Source organism: Olea europaea, unplaced genomic scaffold (assembly GCF_002742605.1).
Source record: "Olea europaea var. sylvestris unplaced genomic scaffold, O_europaea_v1 scaffold662, whole genome shotgun sequence".
NCBI lineage: Eukaryota > Viridiplantae > Streptophyta > Magnoliopsida > Lamiales > Oleaceae > Olea > Olea europaea.
Window position 1 is genome coordinate 157,771 of NW_019264996.1, and position 11,695 is coordinate 169,465.

General features: G+C 33.2%; 1 protein-coding gene across 1 annotated transcript; it reads left to right on the forward strand.

Moving 5' to 3' along the window:
• Positions 1–9,454: 9,454 nt before the first annotated feature.
• Positions 9,455–10,149, forward strand: LOC111390241 (non-specific lipid-transfer protein 2P-like). Its single transcript, XM_023015254.1, has one exon. It carries the CDS (start codon positions 9,480–9,482, stop codon positions 9,843–9,845), a length of 366 nt encoding a protein of 121 aa, XP_022871022.1. The 5' UTR covers positions 9,455–9,479; the 3' UTR covers positions 9,846–10,149.
• The last annotated feature ends 1,546 nt before the right edge of the window (positions 10,150–11,695 follow it).

Genomic DNA, 11,695 nt, shown 5'->3' on the forward strand with positions numbered 1-11,695 from the left:
ATCTGAAAGCTGTGTAAAACCAATGCCAATTATTTTAGAGTGAGCGCCATTAGGCAAGGTCACTTAATAAGAGAAGGAAGAGGTAATAGAGAGAAATGTGGCTATGTGATTAGTGTCACCACTATCCATAATCCAGCGTTCAAAGTTGTCTTTTGTATGATAAAGGAGGAGCAGAAAGGAAAAAGGATACCTGCATAATTTGCTTGAGAAGAGTTTTTACCATTGAGAAGGGCTTTGATTTGAGTGAGTTTTTCACTAGTAAATTGAGGAGCAACATTAATGGAAGCCTTGTAGGGTTCGTAACTGATCTGAGAGCTTGCTTGTTGTGTAGCAAGTCTTCTGCTCTGATCCAACGGCTAAACTTTTTTTTCCATGAAGTTTATGACTAGGTGGAAAACCATTCAGATAATAGCAACGGTCCATAATATGGATAGTGCCTTTATAGTAAGAGAACAATTGTGATTTTCGATCCCTTTGTGACCTTGAATGAGAGGCTGACCATTGTTTCTGTTGGCATGAAGAAGCAGATTGTTTTTCCTTAGAATTATCATAAGTATTGATATTCATGGCATGAATAAGATCGCTGCTCTTTGTTTCAACGAGACCTCGCTGCTTTTCTTCTTCACATAGGAGAGAGTATGCTTTTTTTTTTTTTTTTTTTTTTTTTTTTTTACAGTTGGTAAAGGTTGCATGAGCATGATTTGTCCCCGAATAGCAAAGTATGTTTCATTTAATCCCATAAGGAATTGTCCAAGTCGAATTCTCTCTTCTTCGCCTTTTAAATCTTTTTGTGCTCCATAGGTACAATTAATTGAGGGACTGCAAGTGGCAAGTTCATCCCACAACATTTTCATCTTTGTGTAATAAGAGGAAATTAATTTTTGGTCTTGTTCAGTTCAACAATGGATCTTTGAATTTGATAATTGTGAGAAGAAGAGAAGCTGGGAAGAAAGGGAGGAGAAGGGGCTGGTTCTGCCGGGCGCCCCGACTGTGGAGCCAAGGCAGAATGTTGGCGCCTAGGCGCCACACCCGGCGTGTATATATATATTGCCATTTTTCCCTCTTTCATAATACAAGACCTAGAGAGAAAATTAGAGAGAAAACTTGGTGAGAATTTTACAAGTTGAAGGTTGTTCATCTTGGGTACACATTCTAAGTTATTTTCTTTCTTGGGAATTAACTTGAGGCTTGTTCAAGTAATCCAAACACATTGATCTTCATATATTCCATTGGAAATCATTTCTTCCTCATTTTCTTGTTCTTCAAGTGGATTGGAAATTTTCACATTGTCAACTTGTTTGATCTTTTGGGCTATCTTTGGGAGGTGTTTTCCCAACAATAATGATAAGAAAAATCACCTTGAGAGAATCGCTCTTGAAGTCCAGACTTCTGAAGGCATTTCAGCATATAGCACACTGCTTGTTAGCTCCGGACTTAGAGAGTTGAATATCCAATACAACATATCATTGTAGTGTTGCCATAGAGGATATTTTGGATCTTTTTCATCTGGGATGGGTACAATTCCATTGATGAATCCTAACTTGTTCTTGGCGCTGAGACTTCTCAGCATGGATCTTTTCCACATGGCATAATTTGTTCCATCCAATACTTTGGAATGAGGATCATGCCGAGATGATCATAAGGGTGAAGGAATAATGGATCTCTGGGATCAGTTGTTGGGATAGACATGATCAGAAAGGGCGAAAATTTTCAGCAGTAATGGATCAATGCTTTGATACCATATCAGATTAAAGGCTTGTGGAAGCTTGTATTTTATTCCTCATTCATTACAATCAATAAACTGCAAAATATATACATCTTACAATGGTGAATTACGATAATAATCACCAAAGGAAACAAATAAGATCTCAATCAATTCTCTTAAATAAAGAGAATACAGATTCCTAAATATACAACAATGATTATTTCGAAAGTTGAGTCGCTGTAATCTTGGCAAATCTTAACATGTTCATCCTTGAAGTCATCATTTCGGATTTTGATTTTATTTCTTAAAGAATGATGAACTTGTGAATTATATAGATTGTCATGATAAACTGGCTTAAATACTGTTGAATAAACTCTTAAACTTTAAATTCTTTTCATTCAAATTCCTGAGATCGATTTTGAATTTTTCTGTAATTCAACAGTGCAATATATTAGTTGTACTTTTGATGTTGGATTTCACTTGCTGAAATTAGAATCAACTGGGAATGGAATATTTTGACCTATATTGGTGTCTAATCATAATCATTATTTCCCTGGCTTATGCATATTTCCTGATTAACATAGATATGTTTATTATGTTGAATTTAACATATTTAAGTATGGGGAAAAACTTATGACAGATTCAATAATTGTTGCATTTAATCAAAGTAGTCGAGCATATCAATTTTTTTCGTCATTCTTTCTACCCAAGTGCTTCACTTTTAATTACATAGTAGAATTGAGACTTGATTGGCCATTTGGAAAAGAAGAGTTTTCTATGTACTTTTTACATTTGTTTGAAAAAGTAGACACTGTGGCTTAGTTAGTTGTGTACCAATTTTTTAATATACCCTAAGTTCTTTGTTCTATGTTATTTTTAGTATAAAATTCTAACATTGATCTTTTGACCTAGGGACATGATTTTATATTATTTTTTAATTTTTTCTGAACTCTAATTAGATGAGAAAAGCTTTGATATGATAGTCATATATGCACATGTTGTACATTTCTCTTTGTAAACTCGACATTTTTCAAAGTACAACATTTATACTAGTGAGTAACGTACAATATTTTTTCAAAGTTTAGTGACCAAAACTCGACATTTTAAACGTTTATGAATAATCAAAGAGACGAAGACATGGATCTAAATTCAGTAATCAAAATTCAATATTTTAAATTTTAATGACCAATCATAGACATGGACATAAATTGTGTGACCATTGGAACAACTAATTCCCATTATAATGATGACAAGTATTTTTGTGTTGTAATTAAATTTTATTTTATTTTCTCTTTTTCATAAACCTTCCATTCAAGTTTTTTCTCTTAAAATTCAACTAGCATATCAAATCACAATAAATGATAGCCATATGTGTGTGTGTAGAATCGATTTTGGATAGCCAAACATGTTCTTGTTCTGCACCCAAAGACCAATTGAAGGCAATAAACACAACTTTCTGCATGTAACGAACATTTTAAATTACAGCTCATTTCCTTACTGACCTCCAGCTTTTGGTGTCTTTTCAATCAAAGGAACAATGTATCTACATATATTTTGTTAACAAAGGTCCGTTGATTATGGAGTTGATTTCTAACATTGGTTTAGTTTCTACTTGAAAGCTAACGAGCCTAAGGTCTTCGGTCAGACCATAAATATCTGTCTAGAAACTTCATAAGTTAGAGAAGATGATAATATATCCTTTAAGTGCGACTTGAGTTCGATTTTTGTAAATAATTTTATAAGTGAAATTTTCAGATGAAGGAGGATATTGAGACTTCAACTCGAAATATTTGTGCGTCCTAATAAAATGTCAAACAACTTCATCTAAAAAAATTAATTTATTTTTTTATATATTTTATACGTAGACAATCTAGATTCACTCATATTAAACCTATGATCCTTGTCCAATATATAACAAGTATAACGAAGAATTAAAAATAGAAAATAATATCGTGGATATGAGCACTGTATTACAACCTAAAAGCATCAAAAGCAAGCATGAATACAACCAAGAAGACTTTTAACTGAAACCTCATCAATTTTAACTCCAATATCGTCCAATTAAGAAATGATCCATTAAGAACACAAAAATGCTTTAATGTTTTCATGTATATATTCATAAAAAATCAAATTATTCCCTCAAGTACAATAGATTTGATATATTATTTGTCTGGTACTATAGTTTTTTCGAAAGCTCTTGCAGATGTTGTGAATGAAACATCTAGACGATTTTTAAATATAATCTAATCTTCATTGCACATACCAAACTTGCTAATCACTCGAATATTTGTTTAAAAAATATGGCTATTAATATTCCCATTCAATGTTTGGCATAAATCAAAACGGATCAACAAATTCTTGACTAATATTTATCACAAACTTAAATTATGAAACATAAAATTTCTCCGCATCGAATTTCGTGTATGTTTTGTGTTCTTCTACCTTGGCAAATATGCTTGTGAATAGTACCCACCGAGTTTCGAATAAAGATCTGAGGACTCACAGTAATGTCACTTAAAATCCAACCTTAGACAGATCCATCCTTAAAACCAATCATGATTTATATACAATGATAATTGACAATGTTTGTTGACAGTTATTATCACATTCATCAATTTCAAAAAATTTTAAAAACAATTTTAAAAATCATTCATCCAGATTTTACCACATCAACATTGTCAAGAAAAATATTGTCGACTGTGACTGTACAAGCAGATTCGTACCAAATTCCAATGCACTTTGGGTTTTTCTATCTGTACACCTAGGTGTTAGTTGACAGATAGAAAAAATCCATGCACTTATATGGAATCTGGGCATGTTTCACTCCAATGCTCCCTCAAGGATCCTCTTGCAAAAAATTTCAACAATAACTGAGAACTAAAAACAGCAAAAAAATAAGACAAATGACAACACAAGAATTTACCTAAAAATTTTATGTAAAACCAAGAACATTCTCATGTCCCACGCCTATACGTAAAGTTTAATATTGTAATCTAATCATTCTTTATACTTTTTAGAACATTGCTCATGTCATGTCCCACAAACAATAGATAGTTCGAGAAATAGGCAAAAAAATATCCTATTTACTATCTCTTTCTCCCTTATTCTTGATGCCTCTATTGTTTAGTACACTTTTCAATAGTACAAACACTCTTTATATGGCCCTCTTGTTTTGAACAATGCTAGGTGTATAGAATTTTTACAGATATATACTCGGCAATTTTTTATTTGTTCATGGCAAAAAAAAAAAAAAAAAAAAAAAAAAAAAAAAAAAGCAAAAAAATATCCTATTTACTATCTCTTTCTCCCTTATTCTTGATGCCTCTATTGTTTAGTACACTTTTCAATAGTACAAACACTCTTTATATGGCCCTCTTGTTTTGAACAATGCTAGGTGTATAGAATTTTTACAGATATATACTCGGCAATTTTTTATTTGTTCATGGCAAAAAAAAAAAAAAAAAAAAAAAAAAAAAAAAAAAAAACAAAAAAAAAAACTAGGTCAAAATACGTGTGAAATTGACATAAAGAGAAAATACCGAACAACACTGTCACTTGAGCGGCTTCTAGTGCCAAGCGAGTGATCGTCCTGTCGCTCAAGCGAGAGCTTGGCGACAAGCGGACAACAGCTCTCTACTCCCAAAGATCGCTTACTACTCAAGCGATAGGCTAGCGAAAATGCTGCAACTTTTCTTTCCAGTCCAAAATTTTGATCTCTTTAATATCACTTCAACTAAAACTCCAATATTCAAAAGATTTACATCAAACTGCAACAAAATTTCACCTTGAACCAAATTTCGATGCAATGAATGAAGTTCCAAAATTTCTCCACCTGAAAAAAAAAGTTTGACCGAGATGAAACAATTGAACTTTTCAACTTGAACCAAACTTCTCCAATCACACAAAAAATACTCTTTCTCTTCCACATTATCCAATACAGATACACGAACCCAAACATCGGGTTCAAAAAAATTCACAAAGAACTAGAAATTACCAAACAGGATTGAAACATACCCTATAGTAGAATCAAATCTCAATGCTTTCACTGTAAACTCTTTGCTAGTTTTGACGCCTTCAAAAATCCCAAAAGCATTTGCAACAAAATTGGCATTCTCGTACCTATCTCCAATGTGTCTATTCCTAGTAGTTGAATACGATGGAACCGCTGATAATGGTGGCAAAGCGAAATTATCTATATCCTCTAAACCCATCTTAGTAGTATTCTTCAATATAGACCTAGAGCCAAATCCCAAAGGTACTATACCAAATTGAATATCCACCACGACACTAAACATGTGTTGACTTTTCTTCTCCAATTCTGTTCGACCTTGCAAAATGTATGACCAGGACCTCTTCCGCCCTTCTAGTACAACACGGATACCCTTCCAGAGCTTCAAGACTCAATCTGCGCTAGAGAACATGTACTCCTTCAAATCAAAAGTACTCAACAAAATGAGATTCGTCTTCAAAACTAGAATATGTCAAATGTGATCAAGTGTTCTACTTGTTCAATCTACCAGCTTCAATCTAACTCTCCCACTACTAGTTACCTGACTAGATTCGTTGTTACCCATGATAAGGACACCTTGCATCACCATTTTATATGTTTCAAACAAACACTGATTGGGACACAAATGAACATATAAGCTGTATCAAAGATCCACTCCTCATCGGGTTTGGATTCCATGTTAGAAATCGTAAAGAGATTTCCATCATTGAAAATAGTCCTAAGCTATGTTGGCCTCATCCAAAGTGTTTGATTGCTTCCCATAATTTGCCGTCGAATTACCCTTGGTCCGCAACTTCTCGCAATCTTTCTTGAAGTATCATTTCTTCATGCAATAAAAAAAACCTGAATCCTAAAACTCGACCTCGGCTTATCCCTTCGCTAATCATCATGAACTACAAGACCTTCTTCATCTTTGGACTCTGATCCAACCAGATGTTTCATCTTTTCCTCCGAGAAATGGGCATCATACACGTCTTTAATGGTGAGGGCATCACGATTATGCATAATTGTGTCCCTAAATAAAGCAGGCAGCAACACAACACGATTAAGGCCAAATCTTCTTCATCATACTTTACCTCTAATGTCTCCAAATTAGCGACGATCAACTTGTGAATTACCCTTGGTCCGCAACTTCTCGCAATCTTTCTTGAAGTATCATTTCTTCATGCAATAAAAAAAACCTGAATCCTAAAACTCGACCTCGGCTTATCCCTTCGCTAATCATCATGAACTACAAGACCTTTTTCATCTTTGGACTCTGATCCAACCAGATGTTTCATCTTTTCCTCCGAGAAATGGGCATCATACACGTCTTTAATGGTGAGGGCATCACGATTATGCATAATTGTGTCCCTAAATAAAGCAGGCAGCAACACAACACGATTAAGGCCAAATCTTCTTCATCATACTTTACCTCTAATGTCTCCAAATTAGCGACGATCAACTTGAACATAGCCAGATGATTTTCCAAAGATCCATCCTTTTACCATACGATGAGAATACAACATTTGCTTCAGATGCAATTTACTTGTCAGACTTTTAGTCATGCATAATTACACCAGCTTCAACCATGACAAAGCTTCTGTCTTCTCTTTCAAAACATCTTTCAGAATATTGTTAGAGAGATGAAGATAAATCTGTAAAAGTGTATTCCAATGCTTCCATTATTTCTCCTTTGTTCTCTACATTGTGGGCATCTTGTCAAATCCAAACAACGCACCATTCAAATCCATCAGCACCAATACAACTAGCATCTTCACTCGCCATAATGACAATCGAGTATTGCAATCCAAAAGCGAAATTTTATACTTCAGGGCTATCATCGATAACACGAAATCTCAAACAAAATCACAACTTGTTTTGATACAATTGTTAGACATAAACAAGTTACTAGAATAGCTTGGATACCACTTGTTACGAAATGGGGAGGCGAATATGATACAATATGAAGTATATGATCGCACACAGAAAATAGGATTGAAAACAAGAAATAGATTGGCAGAGGTACCGAGTATTTTATCTGACAATCAATGGAGAAAATAATATTGTTACAGCAATCTCAACAATTCTTAAATTGAATGAAGAGTTTATTATTTATAGAGGACATGTCAAATCCCTAGAAGTAACCTGTCAAATCACCAGAAGTAAACAAAAAATAGAAACTATATCAAAATACTCGTGAAATCGACATAAAGAGAAAATCCCGGACAGCGCTGTCGCTTGAGCGACATCTAGTGCCAGGCAAGCAATCGTCCTGTCACTTGAGTTAGAGGTTGGCGACAGGCAGACAACACATCTCTGCTCCTAATGTTCGCCTACTACTCAAGCAATAGGCTAGCAAAAATGCGGCGATTTTTCTTTCCGATTCATAATTTTGAGTTCTTTAAGACCACTTTAGCTAAAAGTCCAATACTCACTAGATTTGGATCAAACTACAACAGCTAGATACAAGTGCAATTGGTAAACTTAACGAAGAGGTCGACCTAAAAATTACAACCGACGTAATTGATCATTGGTCTGAAACTTCATGGGTAATTTGGAAATGATCTTTTACAGAGTGAGGATTAAACAGATCCGATTTAACCGATTCTAGACAAGTATAAGATAAAGATATGCTAAATATGAGTTACTTTATTTAAGCTCAAGAAAAGTTTATATTGTTAGGAAAATTTTGGCCTGGGTTCCCAAATTATAAACCCTTCACATTCGAATTTTCATAATTTTTAAATCCTAAAATTTTGATTTATGGGGAGGTTTTCGATGAAACTGTTAAAAATACGTTACCTATCATGTGAAATGTACATTTAAAGGATATTAGTTCATCACCTCTATTTCTTTGGAGGAGGAGGAGAAGACAAAGACAACAATAAAAGAAAGGAGAATGAAAACAGGAAAAATAATAATAAGAAAAACAGAAAAATAAAATAAAATTCTCCTGACAAATAAATATTTATTTAAGATCGCTGGTAAAAAAGGATGTTTAACCAAATAAAAAATTGTTATAACAAAGTAGTGTCAAGGTTCCTTGGAATCGATATTTAGTTGGCATATCTCTAGGAAAAGAATACATTTGTCTCATGAAAAATTAAAAATTAAAAAGAACTCGCATTTTGGCCTTGCATTAAACTGAGGTTCCTTAGCAATGATATTCAAGAAGTTACAATTGCTATTTAGTTGATTAATCTATTCAACTTTTATTTTTATTTTTAATTTCATATGAGTGAATATCATTTTCCACAGTTTCAAAGTTATTAACAAAAATAAAGAGTAAATAAGAAAATTAATTTTTCTAATGGATATGAATTAAAGATAATTAACACTTAGGCAAACAGTTGGATCGTTAGAAAATTTTTGAAAAATTATATTAACATAATTTAATCTCTAATTGCCAGTTAATAAGTATTATTAAAGTTAATCCTGAAATTAAGTTAACTTTTACTTAGAAAAATATAATTATGTTAATTTTTAATTGAAAACCCACAACAAAGATCGCGGATCAAGTGTAATTCTTAATCATAATTTTTTAAAATATTATGGTGGACTTTTTGAAAGGTATTCCAGAGTTTTTTCAAAGTTTCTTAATTTTATTAAAAGTCAAATTAAAAAAACATTTTTTTGAGTTTCCAAAATGTTTCCTTTCAATTTAGAGACACGTTTTAAACGAAAACATTAGCATTCTAGAAGTCTTTTTAAACAGTCTAGTTTAGGGTTTAGGGAGTGGGAGGGTTGGCAGCCAAACTTTAGCTTATTAACATTCTAATTTAAATGTTTAGGCTTTTTCTCCTCTATAAATTGAGACCAAGCCCCAGCAACGCATCAAGCATCTCCGACAATCTCTTCCTTTTAAAGGTGAAGACATCAGGTATTGCACTGTACGTTGTTCTTCTACTAGCCGTAGCCGAGCCACTTTTTTTCGCGGCAGAAGGATGTGTTATTAGTGAACTGCAACCTTGCGCATCTGCCATCGCGTCCGGTACTCCACCTTCTGTAGAGTGCTGCACTAATTTAAAGCAACAGCAGCCTTGCTTTTGCGAGTACCTCAAAGACCCAAGCGTAGGAGGGTATGTTAAATCTCCCAACGCCAAGAAGGTTGCTCGTGCTTGTGGAGTGTCCATTCCCACTAATTGTTAACTATCTATGCTTCTGTAGACTACTTAGGGAGTACTATTCCCAGTAAAAGTAATATGGTAGCTAGCTTTAATCAGAATAATGATGCACTTGTGTCCATCTTTTTAATAATGGAAAATAAATAACTCTTGGACCACCTATCTTTTTAACCTATTAGCATGGGATGTGTAAAGGTTGTTGGACAGGTCCACAAGTATTATTTATAATTGTTTCTCACTATATGAATATGTATTTATAATAGAGATAATCGGAAAACTATATGTGAGAATGATGTGTTGGAATTCTGAAACCACCTATTATTATCTTATTTCAAATCTCTATCCACGTTATCTAGTGTAATTTGTGTATCATTGACAACCGTTACTTCAATTATATTTAACTCTATCTCCCAATGTGAAGTAACCAAACCTATTTCTAAGAATGACACGAGAATATCCCTGTATTGAATTCATATTAAAAATAATCCATTCATCTACACAATTACCTCTCATTAACAAATCAAGCAACTAATAATCTATATGGTAATTAAACATTTAAATAATAAATTAAGCATGAAGTATCAATCAAGAACAGAAATGAACTAAATAACTAATTTTGAATTAAAAATAATCAAGCAATAAGTTTCACCTTCATCCCGACATTAAATAATTTATCCTAGCATAATCATAATAAAATTACTGCAAGAAGTTTGGAAATTCATAAAATACAAGATAAAGATGTAAAATCAATTTCTCGAGTCTTCAATTCCAAGCCTCGAATCTTAAATTTCTTGATGTTAATTGCCTTCAATTGTTTGCTAGATTTGTTCTCCACAATAGATTACAATAGAATGTTGAAAGTATAAGCTTGAGGTAGGTTAAATCGCGAAAGCTACTAGTTCAACTTATACTATAAGTTAAAGTAGCTTACCTCTAGCTTATTCCAGTGTGTAAAAGCAGATTCTTATGCTCGTGTGAAAAGCCCTGAAGAAAAATTTGCGCCATGCTATAGCACAGTGGACATCACTTAGCATCAGTTCCTTTTAAATGGGCATTGCGATCAAATGCCTTCTACTTTTAGCCTTGATCAATTCAGTCCCTGGTCTTCTTCTTTTAATTGGCTAAAGTTCAAGTAATTTGCAATTAAATCCTTGATTTCCAATTCATATCCAATTGGTCCTCATCTCCAAATTAAGTAAATATAACTCATTTTATCTCGATTTCATTCTTTTTTACCCAAGATCATCTATAACATCGAGAGTTTCACCTAAACAAACAATATTTACATGAGATTAAACTATAATTCCCTTAAAGTACTCCTAGATATCCATGTGTTTACCTCTAAATGATGATCAAACAAATTACTCTCAACTATCAAATATTTTTTGCTCATAAACTTACTATTCTACTATTCAATAGGGAGTAAGAAGAGAAATGAATATTTGAGAAAAACTATTTCAAATTCAACATATCATTCTTCATCCCAAGCATGCCTATTTATAGATTTATATTTAGTCGTTGGAGCTAAATGAGTATTTTTAATAGGCGAGATGTGGTAGTTGTTGGTTAAGTGACTTCTAACTAATTTTGTTTTCTTTTCACATTCACCCACTAGCTTAATCCTTAAGATTTTGCTTAAGTATATTGGCTCGCATCATGTGATTAAGGTCGCATATGATATTTCTCCCTCATAAGTGCTTTTAGCTCATTTTGAGTTTGCATATTTTTTTACCACTTCAGAGTATTCACTTAGATACTCTGGATGAATATTTCATATATAAGACTATGTTTAAGCATATTAATCCTTGAGGACTTCATAATGGTATTAAGATCTCGATATGGTTACTCTCGTTGACCCTCTGAAGTTATAATATC